Source organism: Erpetoichthys calabaricus, chromosome 3 (genome assembly GCF_900747795.2).
Source record: "Erpetoichthys calabaricus chromosome 3, fErpCal1.3, whole genome shotgun sequence".
Lineage (NCBI taxonomy): Eukaryota > Metazoa > Chordata > Cladistia > Polypteriformes > Polypteridae > Erpetoichthys > Erpetoichthys calabaricus.
The window spans coordinates 195,616,560-195,638,763 of record NC_041396.2 but is presented as its reverse complement, the minus strand read 5'-3'; the positions used below and the strand labels follow the sequence as shown (position 1 = coordinate 195,638,763).

General features: G+C 34.0%; 1 protein-coding gene across 2 annotated transcripts in view; it reads right to left on the bottom strand.

Moving 5' to 3' along the window:
• The window catches only part of grik2 (glutamate receptor, ionotropic, kainate 2), a 781,987-nt gene that overhangs the window by 21,185 nt on the left and 738,598 nt on the right, over positions 1-22,204 (bottom strand). For both annotated transcript variants that reach the window (XM_028797642.2, XM_051924105.1), the window contains one exon: positions 2,366-2,616. In XM_028797642.2, coding sequence (XP_028653475.1) covers positions 2,366-2,616 — 251 coding nt within the window. The remainder of the gene's footprint in view (positions 1-2,365; positions 2,617-22,204) is intronic.

The window sequence follows — 22,204 nt, the reverse complement described above, 5'->3', positions numbered from 1 at the left end:
TCTGCCTTTGCTTCCCTTATCTCTGCTTTTCTAAATTAGATACAGAGTTAGAACATTGAGTTTAATCTTACTTTTACAACATATATTTTAGTAATAACTTTAGTATTACCATAATCTCATCAGTTCCGAAGCAAACTAATAACAATTTTTGTTTCTAATTCCTAATTTTCTTAACATAAAAAACAAAATACTTAGCTGCCAATTATGACCTTTCTTTAACTCCTTTAATAAGACTGGAGTGAAAGATTTAGTTATCCATCTGCTCCACAAGGCTTATTCTCATCTGGACAAAGCTGGCAGTACTGTGATGATCATGCTTTTTGATTTCTCCAGTGTCTTCAATACCACCCAACCATCCCTCTTAATGGGTAACCTCAGAGATATGCAGGTGGATGAGCTTATGGTTTCCTAGGTAGTGGACTATCAGTTGGGCAGACTGCAGTGTCTGAGACTGAAGGACTGGGTCTCTGATACAGATTTAAGCACCACAAGGAACAGTCCTGTCTCCTTTTCTCTTCACTCTGTGCACCTCCAACTATAAATATAACAGCAGGTCATGTCACTTGCAGAAATTCTCAGATGATTCTGCACTTGTGGGGTGTAATGATAAAGAGGATCAGACAGAACATAGGAGTCAGGCAGAGAACTTTGTTTCTTGGTACAAAGAGAATTGTCTGAATGTTAACATCAGCAAAACCAAGGAACTGGTTATCACTACACTAAAGAGTCTCTATGTCTGGTCACTATTCAAGGAGTGGATGTAGAGGTGGTAATGATAGGCTGGACTGATCTCCAAACACAGAGAAACTATATAAGAAAGAGCAGAGCAGGCTCTTAGGAGACTATATTCCTTTAATGTAGGAAGTGAGATCCTTCAAATCTTCTAGAACTCTGTGATGGCCAGTTCATTTTTCTATGTTGTGGTGTGCTGGGCTGGTAACCTCACTTCAAGAGAGGCCCACCAAATCAACAAACTAAGGGCAGGCTCAGTTATAGAATGCACTTTAGACCCCTTGGAGGTAGTAACAAAGGGAAGAGTTAAAACAAAACTGAGTGCCATTATAAACAATGTTGCACATTCTCTCTCTCTGACACAACCATACTGAGTATGCCAGTTCCAATGTCTTACTCTTGTTCCTTCTACTAAATATAATGTAATAATAAAAGAAATTAAGCTGATTTTAATAATCAACTCCTCAGAAGCAAAATAATATTTTAATTTAAACTATTATCTGAAAGTGTAACTGTTAACTACTGACCAATTTCTTTTATATTTTGTACACTGTTTGATTGCTTTTAACTAAAATTATTCTGATTGAAACTTTGGATTTGGATTTTTAAAACACTTACTGAGGCATTCTGGTTGACCAGATCTTGTTTCATATATGTTATTGGTAGTAAAAAATATATACTTTAGTAAGTTTAAGATACCCCACCCACCCTGCTCACCACAGAAAGCTATTAAATATTAAAACATAATTTCCATCTTTACAAAACAAACTCTTGTTGATTTATGTGATAGAAAGCATTTTTGTAAAATGAGTGTTATTTTGGAAATTATTGTAGTAGTCAAAAATTCCTTGCTGTTAAATTTTAGTATATCAGTATGTGACTCATAATGGTGATATAGTGCATTATCAGTATGGAAAACTACAGTGCTTAGTATTTTTACTTTATCATACCTCTTATGAGTGTGAATAATGGAAAGATGTGAAACTTGCAATGGTTAATAGTGGGTCTTTGATTTTTCTGAAGACCACTGATATATATATATATATATATATATATATATATATATATATATATATATAAAATAAGATTGGTTTATTATTAACATTTATTAACATTTTATCTGACACTATTAAAAATGGGTTAGGATATCAATGCAGGTCCTTCCATATGCAGTCCATATACCAACAATATAAAGTACTGAAACTGGTTATAAAAGCAGATGCTGAGATCATTAAAATGGATTCACCTGTTTCCTAAACCCACCATTATAGTGTTGTGGGAGTATCTGAGACTATTTAGAGAACATCAGGTGCAAAGCAGTAAAAAGGCTTAGACAGAATGCAAATTCATCACTGCACACACTTAGCACACATCTGCACTCACTCTACAGGGTCATTTTAGAGTCATTAATCAGCCTAACAAAACTAACTGATCTTTGGGATATGGACAAATGTTGAATTATGAACAAAATTATAAAGATACTGTATTTTCAAATATATACATGGGTGAAAATAAAAAAAAAATCAATGCAATTTCGGAATAAGGTGACCATGATTTTATGGCTTATACGTGTGTGTTTGTTTAAATGTATTAGGTTTTAGTACAATCCAGATATTAAAAAATGCTTTTTTACCTTTTCAAGCTGTGCATTTTGTTTGGATTTATACAAGAATTCTCCCACTGCCACAAACACTGATAGCACAAGGCCAGCTGCCAGAACGATAAAGATCCCGCCAATGTTCTGAACGCCCAAAGCACTGGCTTCTTTACTTTCTTCTTCAGGGCAGCCATTTCCTCTCCACCATTTCTCTTTCATCATATGAAGTTTTCCCTCTTCTTGTAGTTGCAATATGGCTATAGTGATTTTGTCCCGGTAAGGAGAACCTGCAATTTGAAATCATAATAAATGCAAATGAGCAAAATGCATGGCTAAAGATTTTTGCAGAAATTATGAAAAATCAAAGAAAAAGTGTTAAAATGTCACATGCTTGAACAAAAAAAAAAAAAACAGTAATTACCGCATGGGTATTTGGGTCTTAAATAAATAAACATATTTAACAATCCCTCTTGTCTATATTATACGGCAGGGGTGAGAAGACACTGGAATACAGTTCTATAAACACAGCAAATGTTTAAAGTAGAATTTCACACCTTATTTTCTCACCAAATCAATAGCTACAGCCAAATATGACCCTTCACATAAAAATGAAAAGCCTTCTGTTTGTGAATCATACATTTTGCCTGATGATAGTTCTGATTTTTAGCATTAGCATTTCCGAATATGCAACCTAGGCATTTCATGTTCTGTTTCTTTATATTTGTAGTTATTGTTTACTAAAAAAAATCAACTTGTTTTTTGGTTTTAAGATCTTATTAAAAGTTACAAAAATGTTCATAATGATTTGTACTGATTTCTTCATTTACATTAACCAGGCCTCAGAGGTGTAGACTTTTGATACTCACTACATACACAACTTGCAAGTTTTAACACATGCACATCATCAACATGATAAATCAGTCATCAGTAATACCTGGCACTTGGTTTATAGTGTTTTGCATAGAGACAGAAATACTTTTGCGATTTAAAACTCACTGAAGAATTTACAGATACCAAGGTTGTATACTACAGAAATTACAAAGAATTTACACAAAAGAGTAACCATTTCAAAGATCATACAATAGTACAGGGAACAATATGAGCCTGACCTTTGTGAAAAAAGCTTCAGATACAGATGATCTCAGAGGAGTGGCATTACAAAGAAATCGACAATTTACAGGTTTTCTGTTTGGCTTGCAGTCTAGGATCAGATTTATCCTATTTGTTTCTTTTTCTAATGTGACAAATTGTTAATTACAGTCATGTGATAATTCTGTTCATTGCATGGCAGAAAGAGAGAAGTAGAGACCAGGAAAAAGACTAGGCATGTAATTCAGGAAACAAAGCAGATTAAATTCATTGGGGTGGGTAGTGGTGGGAAAAGGGGGTGGGGGGCTGGTGGTAGTGGATTTTGTGTCACTGAAATACTGGTGATAAACACAGTGCCAGTTTGGAAAATGTCTTTCAGAGCAGATTTCTGCATCTTTTGGCAACATTTCCTGGTTGAAATTCTCAAGTTACCCATTTAAAAATGCATATGCCTACAATGAATTAAGACACAATATGCTTATTTTTAATATTTCTTTCCATCGACATATTTTAATTGTCTTCTAAGGTTCACTGGAGTCAAAATTCACTTCACAACCGTATAAAATAAAAAGCACACTCAAATACACATAACGACTTTGATAAGTTGGCATTGTAAATCATTTAAGCAAAAATTAAATGCACAATTGAGTATAATTTTATAGTTTGTAAATTTAAATGATAAAATGATTGGGTTAATGTAACAAAGACTGTTAGCAGTCTATCAAATTGTAAATACTCTTTTTTTTTCCATTTTAGCATTAAACTCAGTATGACTCCAATCATCATTAACTGAACACTTGAGCTTCTGTGCTATATGTGTTTATATTTGTGATGATTAGGATAGTGATACAATGATAAATTCATTTTTAATCTATTTGTTAGTATTTGATTTAATGAGTTGATTCTTATTTCAGCTAATCTGCAATATTTGTTAATTTAAGTGGTATATATCTAATTTTAATTTATCCATACACATCAATGCCACATTAGATTGCTTATCACAAACAAATATCATACAGATGAAAATCCTTCTCACATACCATTCAAATCATGCTTGTTTTGCTTACTTATAAAGTACAACGTTTATTAAAGTATTATACACTTTATATTACAGTACATTCTGAACCTGTCATTCCAGTGCTGGTGACTTCAACTCATTGATTCAGGAAAAGATGCAAAGCTGAAACCTGCTGTGCAGGGGATGCCAGACTACCACAGGTCAAATTTACTCATCTATGGTTAATTTATATCAACTTAGCCAAATGCCTTTACATATAAAATTCCCAATGGAAACACACACAAGATAAAATGGAAAATAATGAAAGGCCGTACTTAATCAGTTCATGTAAATAATCACAATTATAAGAACAATTCCCTGCTACAGCCTATGTAATAAAGTATTATTTTCTTAGCTTTTGCAAGAATTCAATTATTTCATTCTTTATTGTTTTACTTATAATGTAAATTACACAATGTGTATTGTTTTCCTTATATTAAATTACACATCATTGGCTTAGGAAAGAATGTAATTTCTTTTTTGTTTTATTTAGGCATTGTGTGCTGCCGGCTTTCTAATTAATTCCACAGATAAAATGGATGCAGAGGTATTTAAAACTGCCAAAGGCTGCTGCCTTTCTCAGTCTTTTTGGTCCATTTTAAAAATATTGTAATAAACAGCAGCAATCCTAATCGATAAATAAAGAATCTTCTTGGCAGAAAGGAAAATTCACCTCTTGTTTAGTAAAGACCCATAGGGCACATTTTGATGAAGGCTGACAAAGATAAGGTTCTATCTCTTTCCAACAAGTGCACAGTAACATAATTAACCTTTGATAGTATCAAGAAAGTCCTTTTCCTAGAGATTGTTAATCCAATTTCAATGTTTTATTTTTATGTTTTTTTAACCAAATCTGATAATATTGAGATCGAATCAATCAAATATAATGCAAATAAAACTCTGAGAAATATTTGTCATTGAAACAATATTACTTAGTATATATTATTTCAACTACTTGCTAAACGTATTAATTGATAAATGATGTACACATCTAGAAAAGTCCATGCACTCAATTTTCTCAGCCTTGCATGTTCATACCGAGGGGAAACAGCAAATAAGTAAGACATCTCGTTTTTAAATTAAGAGCAAAGTGAATACATGTGACAAGATACAAAGCATCTACAATTCGAAACACTGGCTGTAATCTCTATGATCAAAGGAAAGTAATAGCAACAGAATCCCTAATGTGATCATTTTACTGCAGCACAGAAATACAAATGAGATTGAATCTCTCAACACACAGCATTCTGTTTATTTAGGAGGGCCTAAATTGCTGTATGCTGCTTGTTAATACTTGCCCATCCCTTTTATACTGGCTAAATCCAGTTTAAGGTTGCTTGGCCAAGGAATCATTATGAGAATCCCTACCTGAATGGAGCACCATTCTGCCTTTTTATATTCTGTCTACAACTAACATTCATTTGATTATAAACACAAAAAAGTAAGTTTGTTTAACTGAAGCGTATCACACATGCAGAAAAGAACCTTGACATTGTAAGCAAGGTTTTCTAAAGGTTTATTCTTAAAAAAAATCCTTAGATGTTTAGATTCTGTATACACAAACAAAGCTGTATTTAGCTAAGCTTAGCATCTGCAGTCTTTATTTAAAAAAGATGGCATTTTAAAGTGAGATAAGCAGATTCTGTTTATACAGATGAAGAGCCTTTTCAACATTTCCAACAATACTAGGAGGATTTTTATTTGGGTTATCAAATGCTATCCAATGTTAAATTTAATTCCATGTGGGATTATAATATGCTATAGCTAACACTGACCTCCTCAAAATTTTGCTAGAAAAGTGGGCTTCATTCACCTACCTAGCCAGCTCCTTCTGGGAATAAGGGTGCCTTCATTTAACATCACACTCCTTTGTTTTGGGTAACAAATAACATGATGTGTGCTTCATTTTTTTTGTGAAAATAAAGAGTGTCAAAATCATCAAAGAGAGTGGGCTTTATACATGCTGAAGACATAATAGAAAAAGCGGGAGTGAAATAGAATGGGAACGGATTGCTAAGTTACAGCAGGAATTTAATTAACCTGGATTTAAGCGTAACTGTATAATTCACTTTTAACAAGGGAATCTATTGATTCTGTTCCTTGAATTTTATATGCTTTAATAAAAATTAACATCACTAATAAGTTTTGATTATTATGTTTCACATGTGTCTACCCATTCAAATACTAGAGGTTTCAAAAATGAGAAAAAAGACAGCATCTTAAGACCCCAGTGCATTATAGAGAAAAGCATTTGGTAAATCTACCATCTTGATAAATTTCAACATTGGCTTTTATTACTGCTATGGTTCATTACTTTATTATATCCCTTTTTAATAAAAATATTTTCTTTTCCAGTAGTGCATAACAAATAAATGTATGTTATAAAGGCTCTGAGAAAAAAAGATGAGACTAAGGCATAACTGGATCTTACAGTGAGGCAAATATTGCATTGAATATATGCTACCAAAATATCACACATTTGCATCTCGTTTTCAGTGTATGTGATGTAATATAATCTTTTTTAAAATTTGCAGTAACAGTGTAGAAGCATAAGGACCTGTAATGGGCAGCACCCCCTGTATATGCTGGCCCATTAATAGAGTAGGCAGCTGAAATGCTGCCTTGGATACCATTGAGCCGTTAAGAACAGATAAAAAATGAAGAGCACAGGGACACAAGGTGATGGCACTTGGCCCTTTTTTAGTACTGTAAATGTTGTGTTTCTGGATGGGGTTTAATGGTGTCTAATGGACAGATGCTTACTGAGGATGGAGTTGAAAAGAGAATGGCTCTGGGACAGGCTCTGCCCCTCAAAACCTTGAATTAAAAATATTGACAAGCAAAACAATGGATGGATGTTGAATGTTAGATTAGCTTCAAACAGCCACACAGTTAAAAAAGGTATGTCTGTACAAAATTTACTTCTGGCTGTTGTTTATTTTTATGCAGTTAACCGCCTATTAAATGCTGTAAAAATGTTGTACTCTACAAGTTTTTTTCCTGTGTTGCAGCTGATGCTGCCAAATTTGTTATTGATCCCACCACCATCATCATATAGAAATAAGAAGATCAAAACATATACGATTAAAATGATATACACATTAAATAAAAAAATGCAGTTTTCTGCAATGTATAAAAAATATTGGAATTAAGTACAATGACTATACAGTATTTCATTGTCTACAAGATTGCAGAGATGAAACATGCTCCAATATTTGAAACAGAATCACAAACAAATCATAACACAAAATACAGACAAAGCAATTACGGTATAAATGCCTAGCGTAGACAAAACTGTCAGAAACTGCAGCTGAGATCATTAGTTCATATTTTGTTTTCTTTATCCCTAATAAATGAATGCAATATTTGTCATTACCTTTAACCTTTTTGCTTGTGGAGTAGATTAACTGAATTAAGGATGAATGGGCTCTTTAACCTATTTTGCTATCACTTTAGCACTTTATATTGCTGTCTTGTAAGGAGTAACTGTCACTGTCTATGAAGGTCATCTGAGGGGGCAGAGAAAATTAGCCTTTCAAGTCTAAATTTTGCATGGAGAATCTCCTTTAATGTGAGGTGAACAATTTTAAAGCAAAATCCTCAGAAGCCTGAGACGTTTCGTCTTTAGCTGCTTTATATTGCAGAGGTGAAAAATAAAAGCAACAGTGGACTGCTCTCCCTGAAGAGTTTAAACCTTCTCAGAAATCAGAATACTGAATTCATTGTGCATGTCCCCAGAAATAGCATTTATACTCTAATAGGTATTTCTAGATTATAGGCTGCTTTGTGACCATATTGTCTGAAAATGTAAGGGCATAAAAGTTTTGACCACTTGAAACACACTCATGTATGTAGGTGGTGAATGAAAATGGAGAAGCAATGCTTTGTGAGATGCAGCGCTTGCTTTAGACAAAGAGGAACAGGGTTTATTGACCTTTATTAGCTACTTTAAATTAGCAATAAAGGAGTAGTACAGGTACATGGAGTGTTTTCTGTTAAAAGTATTTTTGAAAGGAAAAAATTGGTCATTACTGTATTAAATATTAATGGAAAAATCAACATAACGGCATTTTTGTATGTGCTACTGAATTTATCAAATAGTGAAAAAAGAATGATTACAGCATCTCATGTTCTATCATGCTTGTTAGCAAACTGAAGTTAATCAAGGAGACACTTCCTTCCAGAAATTTCACTAAAAATGGTAGCTCAGAGGCAGTGTCCAAAAACATTGTAAAGACTGGTGGGCAGACACAAGCTAATTCTCTGCAAAAGTGTTTAAAAAAGAAATATGTTTGGTTTGTATCCCAAATATTATGCATTTTGAAGAACAGAAACTGTTAAGGTGCTATATGTTTATATATTAATAACATTAACATATTCACATGGCATAGAGAAAATATTTAGGTATTTACAACTTGTATGGAGTCACACCATCAGGAAATTTGTCATTCAGGCACCAAGCAATGGCACCAAACTTGTATCTCCCTTAATGTACAGTATGACAGAATATGCTCTTTTAAAAGCATATGGAGACTAATATACAATGTAAAAAAGACTGAACACCCAACATTTCCTAATCAAGCAGAACCTGAGATACAAATGTTGAGTCAAGCTGAAAATGAAAAAGCAAGGCAAAGGCCAAGAGATGTGAAATGTAATATAGAGAAATAACAGCACCTATCTACTTTATTCTGTCTATCTTGTTTTCTTGTCTTTCTTTTTTCCTAATAATTTCCTTCTATTTTTTTTTTAGACAAGCGTGTCCAAGTTTTGTTATTTATGTACTTATTTTCACTTTTGCAACAACAGGCACAAAGAAAAAATACCCTCTAACGTTCCGTCTTTTGGCAACAAAGTGACAGGCAGCTACTCTCAGTCAGCTAGGGGCACAAAATACTCGCAATCTAATAGAACAAACTCCTCCTGCCAACATCAGAGGAGCAAATCAGTTGTATTTGAAAGAGGTTAGGAATGAGGAAAACATAAACATCACAGGTCAAGTTTTAACAAAGATACATGAAATGAGACGGACGAGGACATGGGAAGAACTAGACAGAGTATGTTGATTACATGGAGCTAATTTCCTGAAAAGGACTAATATTTAAGAGATTCCTGGTAGATAAGCAGACTATTGTAATTAATATCAAATGAATTTTCATTACATTCAAGTTCATTGTTGACTCTCATTTTGGCTAGACCAACAGATGATAAGTATCATATTGAGTATTCCTAATTAAGAACAAAAAGCACTCCAAATACAATAAAAAACAAAACAAAACTGGAGACCCTAGACAAACTTGTAAGTGTTAGCTCAGACCTCAAAATCGTATTGGTGTTACAGTACTGTACTACATCCTATTTTCTAAAAGTCTCCAGATATAAATAGTAGAAATAATAGGATTACACTCTATATTTTGCTGCCCAAGTCTCCCAGCTTCTTGTTGCACAAGCGATTTCAAACAGTCATCCTTTCTTGTAAGCATAAAATTGTCTATTGAGGAAATATTTTTTGGATAACCAATTCATTTTGGTGAAGAGCATTGGTTGGGCTGTCTGGTGAAATATAATGTGTTAACCTGATTCGGTTACACTATGCTCCATGTCCTGGGAAATCATAATTTCTGTCTTTTGGTTATTTTGGTGCGTGTGCTTATTTATGAAAGTATAATTTACAAAAATATTGTTTAATGATTGATAAAGAAAAACTGGCAACAGTGTCTCACTGTCATTAAGGACAAAGAAACATGTTAAGTAACTTAAAAACTGCTACTGCCAGATACATTTATTGGGAAGAGTCAGCTTCACTGAGCTTAGTTATTTACTGTACACATATTCAAGTCATCTGCAGACAAATGTTCATTAGTGTAGTGTAGCTGCAGGAGATAGTGTTGGATATTAACCACAACCAACTGTCAGTTCTGCAGGCTTATAGCTGAAATGTAGATTACTTTTGCCATGCCAAAGAAAAGAAAGAGGGGCAATGTCACGTCACCTAGAGAGATTTGACAATCAGAACCTGACAAATGGACCTTGACTAAAGATCCTTAGAAGAATGGCTGGCTGAACTTTCTTAGTGGGGTTCACAACAACAAATAGGTATGTGCTGTTTAGTGTTCTCATGTTGTGTCAGAACAATATTTATGTCCCTGAATCGGGAAAGAAGAGGATTTCCTGTCACTGGGCAGCAGCGACTCGCCATAAACATTCTTAGTGTGTATCTTTTAGAAGGAAAGAGATGCCTGTAAATATTGACAGGAAAAGTAATTAACTTACTGTGCCTCTTTTTAGATATGGTTTGGGACACAAAGAAATAAATCAAAGGATAATTTTAGTCTTTGATTTACCTGGTACAACTGTCTTATTGGGGTGGCATATGAAAGCATTGAATAGCACTGCTGTCTCACAGGATGAGCATACTAAGTTTGAAACCTAGCTCAGAATCTAAATACAGTGCATAATGTGAATACTGTATTCTGTGTACACCTTTCTCCAGGTATTCCAGTTTTCCTCTCTTGTTCCGAACGTGTGTTTATCTTAGATGAAGTGACTTCTTTAATTGAATCTGTATTAGTGAGTTTGGGTGTGTGCACTGTAATGAACCAGGAATATGTCCAGTATTATTCAGTGCTTTGTGTCCATTGTTACCGAGATAAGGACCATCTTCATGCAAACCTATTCCGAGTGAAAAGGTTGGAAAATTAGTGGATAGACCTTGTTTATTTAACTTTGTCAAACAGTGTATGGTGTATACCATAGATTCCATTCCTTAACAGTTACACAGAAGAAGATGAATCCATACCCGGCACATTTGGAAGACAAAGGAGAATTTTCAATAAAGTCTACCTTTAACTATGTTAGGTTTGGAAGAGCACATCAGTGTTGTGATTGGATTTTTTTTTCTTTATGATCCAGAGAAGAACAAGCAAAGTTTTCACAAAACAGCTAATGCACTCCATCTATGAAAATATTAATTTGTGAACAGCAAAACCAGTCATGAACCAGCAGGCTACATACATCACAGCAAGTGTCTGATTCAGAAAATAAGCAATTTATCTAAATAAATACATTTTTAAATTTAAAAAATAATAACCATGTACTGTATTAGCTGTAGACGAGACAATTCTTTAAGGGCTAAAGCCCTACAGAATGACAAAAAAAAAATAGAAAAAAAAAAAAAACAAATAGCAAGACTAAACAAGATTATTGCAATGCATACATGGATCCTTAAAAATCTGGTGCTGTTCTGTTGATTAGCTGCATATACATTGTGATTTCAGTGTAAACTATTGCTTGTTTAGTCAAGCTGTAATATACAATAATTAGTATATAAATCCTCTCTGCATTTTCTAAATAGATTATATAAATTTTAATTTACACATTGATATGATAGCAGTTTTCTACTGTCAGTCACAATTAACGATACATATCCAAGGTTAATATTAACCATCACTGAAAAAGGTATCCAGAGAATTCCCCTGCATATTTTGTACAATGACAGATGACAAAATGTTGATTTAATAAATCAGTAATCACGGGATATAACCATTAGTGAGGAAAAAGAATTGCCTTTTTATTTAACTGATTGAGGAACAGGTTCTATTTAAAATAGTTCAGAGTACAAGAATTCTTTTTTTTTTTTGGTAAAAAATGATTTGAAATGAAGTCTTGTGATAATACATCCTTAGCTGGTTTACATCTAGCTAACTCTGGTTAATTTGATTCAAAGTATCAATTTTAAAATAAAGTTGTGTCTTTATGTCAAATGGTATTTTTTGCATAAATAATAGTATGCATTAAAAAATCACTTCACAAGTTCCTCTTCTGCCTTGAATTTAAAAAGTTTTCTTTTTTACTGCATTTTGAACAATAAAATGTTTTTATTAATTTGGAGTGGTTATAAGGTTAATTAAAAAAAACAGATCAATTTTCTTCCAGTTATTTTGAGCATTATACAGTGTCACCAGGCAAAACAAACACATTTCTTTAAAGACGTTTGACTTAGATGGAAAGGGGCAGAAGCATCTTCTTAATTGTAAATAATTGGGGTAACACCTACACCAGGTGGTAGTATGCCTTGTTATTGTGTTATCCTAAAAGTTCATCCTCCAAGAGCATAAGGAAAATTAGCTTCATTATTCCATAATGACTCTAGAGACCAGCCAACCAAGCTCGTGAGGCATTGGAGAACTGGCAGAAGGTCAGTGAATTTCTTCAGGTCTGCCAGGTACCAGTGAATATATCCCACCTAGGACTATGTGGAGCATTCTTAAAATGTCAGAAATTAAGTATTCTAGAAAATTCATCATACTTTTCAGTTGCATACTAGTACCAGGAAGATATTCTCAGGGTGGGGTAATAGTGAAAGTTTCAATCTGAGGCCATTGAATATAGTGTAGTGATATAGTGGAAGGCTCGGTGTGTGGGAGGAAGAAGAGAAGCTTTGAAAGTCAGAAAGCAACTCCACCTGAATGACAGATGCAAAGGTTGATTGGATTTAATTATATCTACAAGTATAAATTATAAAAGAATAAATATTTTTGGAAGATTTATATTTTCATTTTAAATATATCCTGCTTTAGAAGCACATAAATATGAAGTTCAGAGTTTTTCTAAAATAATGTAACCATGTTTTTGAATATGCAAATCTGTCAATTAAAAAAAACTGTATATGAACACACCACTATAAAATATTTCGGATCACACCTACCAGTCAAAAAATATACTATAATAGAACATAGCATTCTTCAACCTGGTTAATTCAATTCAGGGTCGCAGGAGCTGAAGCCTGCTCAGCTGCTCTAACTGCAAGGCAGAAAACATAACTAAGTAAAAAAAATGAATTTAAACATGTGATATTTCCACATTTATTAAATACCCCTCTAGTCTGAATTGCTAAAGGGAGATTTGCCTGTTTGGAGTGATTGAAATGAAGAAGTGGGAATATGGCTCATAGGGTGATAAAAGTTAGCATTAAGGTAAAATAACGGTGTTAGGAGTGGAGATCTTAGTTAGCCTGAATGTTCAACTGACATATATTGACCTGAATGCTAAATGCTGCCAGAAAGAAATGTAGTCCATATTGGCATGCCTCTGTTTGATGTATGACTACTTCACGGTTATCTTGTTTGTTCTATGTAGTTAAATACATTACCTCAGTCATAGGTAATATCTTTGCCATTGCATGCCAAGTTTGAAAGGTGAGGCCAATCCATGAACTTTGCCAGGATGTGAAAAATATCATGCAACAAAACAGTCACAAAGCAACAAATCTCATCATTACTCAGATCACAAGTAACTTCAATGCGACAACTACTGCCAGAATTACAGCAACATGCTGGAGAAAATGTCTCTGTCTCTGTATAATGTTTTAACCTATGGCCACATTAAGTCAAACAAAAAGAGAACTCTGAAACAAACAATAGTATCATCCAGTTGAAGAGGGGAAGTATTTTTTAAAAAGTTGTTTTGACTTTAAATGATGCTAAAGAAAAGTGTAAAATTAGGAAGTGCACAAATCTCTAATGTAATCTATCTATGTAAATGAATATTCAAAATTATAACATTTAAATGTTATAAACGTTATAACATTTACTTTTTTGTTCTACATGAAACATTTGAACCTAAAGATCTGACATAATAATATCAAAGTTCATTCCATGGACATCTCAATTTACCTTAGACATTAAATTTCTTATGTATTTAATTATTGCTGTAAAGTGATGTTGTAACATTAATATTTAACCACTTTGTTTCATCTACTAGGGGGCTTTGTATCCTGCTCGCTTCTCTCGCCTACACCTGGGTGGGTGCTACGTGCTAGCCACTTCGCAGATCTGCAGCTCGTGTATGTGAAAGCAGATGTACAATTTAAACAGATTGTTATTTTCATGGTAGTTGTCACATATGCATAACAGAACTAACTATTTTACATTACAGCGAGTAATTAACCATAGTAAAAAAAATACTATAACGTAATAATTTGAAAGAAAATTATGTTTCATGTTGCATTAAAGGAATTCATTGCATTATATGTTTTCGTTCTGTTTGGCTTTGAAATTAACATGCAAATACTTTTTAAACTTACACTTTTACTGTAAAACTTCAGTAAAAACAATTTTTTGAATTAACTTTTCATCAATATCTCATTCAATTTTGATTCCGTGTTTGGACTTACATTGTGACAACGCAACATATAACTGCCTGTGAGTAAATATCATTTCTCTCTCTCTAATAAATAAACTGACTTTTTTGAATGTTTGTCCCTGTGATTTGTTAATTGTCATAGCAAAAGCTATTCTAACGGGAAACTGTAAACATTTTAATACGAATGGCATATCAAGATCTCCTTTGGTGTCTAATATTAATTAGCAGAAGATGTACTACATAAGCTTTCTAGTCGCCTGTTAAAATTTTACATGTCAGAATTGTTCGACCAATTTTGAATACAACTAATCTTGTCCTATTTCATAGCCCGTCACTCAGACAAAAATTACGCAATAATTCTTTCAACAGTAATTCGGCTGGTGGAAGACTGGACGATGTTAACGGTTGTAAATATTCTACGGGATATTGTAAGTTGATGTTTTCATCTTCTGTACCATCACCACCAACTGTTTCAACTGTATTGATACGCATTTAATCAATTTGCTATGTAACCACGTTAATTCGTTTGACTTCATTGTTTCTTGATGCTAGGATTGCCTTTGTACTAATTTCTTCTGTTGATAACCCTTCGGAATGAAATTCTTCAATAAGATTTGGACATAATACGTCTTCTTTTGTTGGGAACTTAAAGTGAGGAAAACATAAAAATTTATAAGAGCTGAGAGTGCAGGAACTGTGTCTGACAAAAGCATTCACACGAATGAGAGGTGAGAGGACCGTGGGCGTGGTTGAAAATGGTTGAGAGGAGGGTCTTAAAAAAATCTCTTGCCAATAGTCTTGTCTCAAGATTTTCTTTTATAATAGAGAGATGTAATTTAGTGGGGCTCCTCCAGATATTTCACTTCATTTTACTTCACAAATGCTCAGTTAGACTGATGTTTGATCATCAATAGAAATAGAATATAGCCTTGTGATGCTAATTCACAAGCAGCTACAGTGACAATGTGAAAAGATTAATGTGAAAAGTTTATATATTTAGATATCCTAAGAAACAATGCATGTTAAAACGTTAAGAACAAAAACAACATAATTAGATCATCATCAACAGCTTGCACTGTTAACAAATACAATCAGCACTGTGAATCAATGGATTTGAGAGGTTTTAGCTTGATCTAATGTCATAAATCTGCCAGAAGTAGCATTAAGAAGAAAAGCCAATATTTTTATATCCCTCCAGCATCCAGGTTCTTAGTTTACTATAACTTCTCCTTCTTCATATTTGCTGGAAGGAATTGAACTTAAACTGGCCTTCAGCTCCTGAGGGGTTGAAATGTTTAACACGTTATTAGGTTCTTCTCTTTTATCATTAGCTCTTAGATGGCTGAGTGAAGCTCAGGAGTTTCTTTGCAAAGTTGTGTCAACCTCTGTAGACAGCCTACATCAGTGGCCTGTTAAAGACTGCAGGACCATTGAAACTAGGATGTTTTTGCATGAGTGCCTTTTCTTAATACAATTATGGGACTGTCATTTGTGAAATCCCTATTAACAAAAGAAGCATATTGAATTCCCACCACCATATCATTCTCAAAATTTTAGTCTTCCTCCAAACCGCATCCATACATGATTTGCTGCTGCCAGGTAATATGGAGTGGACATAAAAAGATAAAGAAGCCAACCAATGTAGAACATTTTAAGAGAAAAAGGAAAAAGAAACTTTTTTTGTGAAACTACTGTACCTAGTTTTAAGGTGTACATTTTAAACAAATTTACACAAGAAGGAAAACAAATACACAGCCATTGTCACAGAAACAAAACCTGCCTATTCCAGTTCAAGGTTGTCAAGACCCTTAGCCTATACTGGCAACATTGGGCATAGTGGTTGAACAAATCCAAGGCAGAATGCTAGCCCATTTCTCAAAATGGCCTCATACAGGTTTACACAATTGTTATTGTCAAATGTATAGAGTACAGCAAAAGTCTTACTGGCAGGTGCTAATCAACATGCAACATGTTGCCACTCTCCAGTTCCATGATTAGTTCACTGCTATATGCATTAGTATATGTGTGACATTAATTTCTGAAACTACACAATCTGAGTGTCCTGCCGTTTGTTTGATTTTACACAAGTACACCACATTCACGCAGGTATACACTACATTTTATGTTGCTGTCCCATATCTAGTGCAAATGTGTGTTATTTTATATGATTATGTATTACAGATTGTCACGAGAACTTTTGACATTTTCAATGCCTTGAATGCATATGTTCAATGCCAGTTTAGTTAAGATGGAGGGAATTAAACCTATGCTGTGTGTCCTCAAATTTTATAATCAAACCTTTGAAAGCTAGGATGATGTTTCTGATTGGTGTGACACAGAGCTTCTAGATAAAAGAGCTTGTAAAGAATTACATTTCCTGTACAGGGGCAATATACTCTTTGTTATCTAATTAAATCAAAACACAGCAAATCTCATGTGCTGCAAAATGCTGGCAAATGCACATTGCTGATCAGAGAGTGACGTAAAATATGATGTAGTGTACATTTGTATGAAAACAGTGTGCATACACAGTTGGCAGGCAGTGCAGAGAGGGTTTTGGAAGTCTCCTCCAATGTCAAAAATCCAGTAAATTCACAAATAATCAGGACATCTTTGTAGTATTAAAACTGTTGTGTTGTTGGGATTCCTTGCATCTCTCTCATATTATTGGCTAATTGGTGCTTATTTTAAAACAGTTATATCCAATAGCATTCTGTCAAGATTTACAAATAATTGCAATACTAGTTGTAGCCTTGATTTTATTCTTATCACTACCTATAATTAATTATCCCTCTGCTATCTGGCTCTCTAAATATAATAAATGGCTAAAGTCTCAGACGTCCAGGTCACATATCTTATTCATTTGTGAAACCATTTTTGTATGGAGACATATATACATGTTTCTCTGATTGTTTTCATGTCTAATTTATTTGAAGTTGCAGACAATATACAAAAATAATAAATCACATAAAACAAAAGAGTGAAAATGTAATGGTTTACAGCAGTAAAACAGAAATACTAAATGCTCTTCTTTAAAAAATTTATTAGTGCTTTTGATACCCTTTACACAATATTTTTATGCTGTTTTTTGACTTTGTTTATGCCAAGCAATGTTTATTCTGCCATATTTTGTTTTGATTCAATATGATATACTATAAGTGTTATATTAAATAATGAATGGTTGTAATTAAAGAGCTCCCATTAACTAATCATTAAAGCAACACAACATTATTCCTGTGCACTTGGGTTTGCTCCTGGTGTTGTGGCTTCCTGTCATATCCCACAACAAGCATAGTAACTTTAGTGGAGACTCCAGATTGGCCGGGTATGAATGAGCTGTATGGGTGACTGTGCCTTGCAAGAGGCTGCTATCACGTGTAGAGATGGTTGCTAGCTAAGTCCGCATTTGCTTTTAGAAGAGTGTCTCCAGTTATCTTAAACACAATCACTTCCTTGAAGGTGCTCCAAGCAAGAATAATGGCCTTGAATGAGATTAACTTTAGGCAAGATACACTCAGAGCAGAAGAGACTAACAACAAATTATTAAACAAGTAAAGCAGACAAAAAGCCTTCCAAATGTGGCTGATTATGTACATATTTTTTTTATATTTTCTAGACTGGGCAGATGATGTACTTATCCACCAAAAACACACCAAATGGAAAGCTCATATTCAGGTTACATAACCTTTCTCTTAAAAATATTGTCTGCAATGCTTCCCCATCTCACATAACATTAATTTTGAAAACCCTTCATAATCCAGTTCAAGGTTATGGGATACAGAATCCAGTCCCAGGCCATATGCAAGGCAAGAACCAAGCACTGGTGAAGGTACTTGTTCATCACAGATCCATCATGTGCACACCCCACACAGGGTTAATTTAAAGCTGCAAATCAACCTATTCTGCATTTCTTGATGTAGGCTTGGAGAACCTGGAATACCAACAGGAAAATTCAGACAATCATGGAGAGAATGTGCAGAGGTCACAGAAACAACACAAGTGTGCAGGACTCTGACACAAAGGACACTGGACCCATTATGCAACAATGCTGACCACTATGTTGCTTCCTAACTTACATATTCAAACTGTACATGCTCATTTTCACTTCATGCAAGGCCATATTTTCTGGACAATCCAAAGTTTGCTTATGCCTTATCAAATTCAAAATCCCTGGTAGCCTCTGTTTGTATTAAAAGATATTCTAATATTCTGATATTCTCCTGGATTACCTGATGACTGCAATACATCAGGACCATAAGAGTATTTTTAATTGATTACCTGCTAACCCTTTTAACTGAGGAAGTTTATTCCTATAGAAATCATACCTGGCAGACTTACTCGACAGGTCTATGTCAAATATTTCTAACAACCATCTGTAGAGATGTGATGCTGCGTGATTCATTAAACCATAAGCCAAAACCTGGCATTACCCACTCTTAATAAAACATTATTTCTGAAGTGGCATCAGGATCAAGCAGATTTTCCTTTATAGCTGAAGACCATTGTGACTTCTGGATTCATACTTGTATATGACACGCACAGCAGTGCAATCTTGACAACATTCAAAACAGGATACCTACCAAAAATTATATCATGATGAGGGGCCTCATCACATTTGATATTGAGAAGGATGTGCTGTTTGTCAGGGACGTTTAGCTTGTCTAACATCATGTCAAGAAAATTCTGTTATCTGTGATACAATCTTTTGTTCTTGACTTGCTTGGTGTAATTTTCTGATCAGACAATACTTGACCAAACACAACTTTCATTTCTCTAGAATGCAGGTGAGATGTTAACATCTTTCCCATCTCCAACACAGCATGTGTGAGACATTCTGTGAGATCTGCCACAACTGCTTCATAACCTATTGGACCACTGTCTACTTGGAGGAGCAGATAAGCAGTGCTTGGCTGGATGTTTCCCAAGTCAGTATTTGGTACCTGCATGCCTTTACACTGACATACAAAAAAAATACCTGCTTTGTCAAGAACAGGCATTTGACTTAATCTTAATGAGTCCCATGTGCAACCCAGTTTTTCATCAATAATTGGTTGCTTATTTACTTAATTTTACTTATTTAAAATTATTTTTATTCATCTTTTGCTTATTTTTCATGCTAATGTTTTTTGAACTGGACCAGTTTCTGTGTGCAACTAAAATGTTATACTTCTAAAATGTTATACAACTACTTTAACCAAATTAAGAAAAAGGACATTTTTTTTGTTTTTACGAAATGTGATTGTAGAATACTTACAATATAAAGTTCCATTTCTAAACATAAATCTGTATAAAATGTAATTTTTTTTATTAAAAAGTACCTACCAGAGTATGTAAAACTCTACTAAACACGCTATTCCGAGTACATTACAGTACAGCCATGATCCACCGGAGATCAATATTCTTTAGGTCTATCTTGACCTTCATCAGGTTTTAAGAAATAACCAAAATAAAGGTGTCCACGATGTCTATAAATAATATATACAGTATACCTGATATGTTGCTGCTTAGTTTGCCGAGCTCACTCTAACCAGCTCTATATGTGTATGGTTCAGAGTGGGCATTATATTGCGATATCATATGAATACCGAATTTGTCTTTCATATGTGTTTTTAACTATTCAACTAAAAACTAATGCCTGTCCCACTATGTGTCTTATAATATAAAGGATTGCTCATTTGTTTGAATAAAAGGAAGAAAATAAATCTGACATGTTTTAATTAGTCGCAATTTAAAAAAAGGTAGTCTTGTATACTGCTGTTAGGAGTAGGATAGTATGTCTTTATAAAGAAGCGTGCTTACGGTTTTGGCATTATTAGTGATTACAGGTGACCTCATCAACTAAAGCAGCACAAAATAAAAGGATGCACTGCTTTGTGTGCACTGTTAACGCTGTCTCCAATAAAACCTTGCTCCACTTGCGTATAGAATATGCGTGTATAATCATCAATAAAGGAGACTGTCTTCAGTGAAAAGGAAAAACTTCTAGGGAACTGCTGAGCCTCCAAGAATCTCAATTTGCACTGACACTGCTTTTGATAGGCCCCCCATTGTCAAACATGCTGTGCTCACAAGCTGTGATTTTGCTCCATCACATGTACAGTAATAAGAAGCAAACCCATATTGAAATTATTTGCATATGGTGCTATATTTTGTAATATTTCTTGCCGCTTGCTGAAGATAAGTCGTATACAAATATCACTAAAATTCTTTTCTTTGACTAGAAGAATGGCGAGAGTAAATAACATTCACTTTACAATTTTTTTTGTATTTATATTTCAGATTGCATTCTGTATTTTTAAAATAATTTCTCAGAACCTGCTTTTTCAATTGCAGGTAATGTGGATGCAAAGCATGAGATAAAACATAAATGCCATTTTTTAATGGAACATCGGAACTCTGAATTTCAGATTCATGTACACACCCTTAATGACATCAGCAATAAGATAAGAAACAGTAAAGAGGTACTAATCAACCTAACCTGCACTTCTTTTGGGTAGGAAAGGAAAAAGAGTCCATGCAGTGACAGATGTGATACTCAGACATGGAGAGACTTAGAAAATCGCAAACAGAGAGAGGCTAGTCTGACTTTCTAGTCCAGTGTCTTAAAGCTATGAAGTAGTAACTCTCACCATTCCACTGCTTTTAAAAATATTTTAGCTACATTTTTTTTGGACTTACTTCCTGAAAATATAACTAAATTGGGAGCCCTGTGAGCTACATCGTTATCAGTGGTCTGAGACAATTTCTTCACATTTAAAACATGTGAGTACTTACAGAAACAATATTTCATCTTTCGTTAGATATTATACTGGAGGATCCTTTCTAGAGGCTCATCAATTTTACGAAGGATTTTTTTAGCATCCTTTATTGTCATATTTACTTTATGGTATATTTATTTTACCCCAAATAAGTATAAAATAGATATTTTTTTTCTTTTCCATTTTGCGCATATTTGTATTCCATGAAATACACAATGGCACCCTTCCAAAATGCCTTAAAGGGCAACACTGACAGATATTTTTGAAAAGGTTAATGGTGTGATGGCCTGTTATTTCATTCATTAGTATGGAGGATTAGGTCCATGTCCTCCAGCTGGACAATATGATGACAAGTGGTGATTTTAGTACTGCATCACTTGTTTCCTTCATGTTATGGTATTCTGGTGTCTTGGGAGATGCTGCCTAGTTAAACTGTTTATCCTTTATGTATGGTATTTTTGCAGCCTAAAAGACACCACAGCAGCTTCCAAAAGATTCAATTCGTGAGTTTCTGATAGATTTTCTAATTACTTGATGGGAAATGCAAATCTCATGTAGCTTTTCGCTAGGGACTGTAAGTACATTGTATAAACTTATTGGTATTATGTGTTTTATATTTTTCTTTTCTGTCTTTTTACTCACTTTAACTTATAACTTACTGCCTTCAGTTATGCCAGAAATATTGCAGCTAGTGGTAGTCTGCATAAATTAAAAAAAAATGCAACTTAAGTGATATTTCAATTCACTGTGTTGCTATAGACTTTCTATTTTTGCATCATTTCTGCTATTGATTGGTATGTATTTCTTTTGGCTCATTGGCAGTAATTC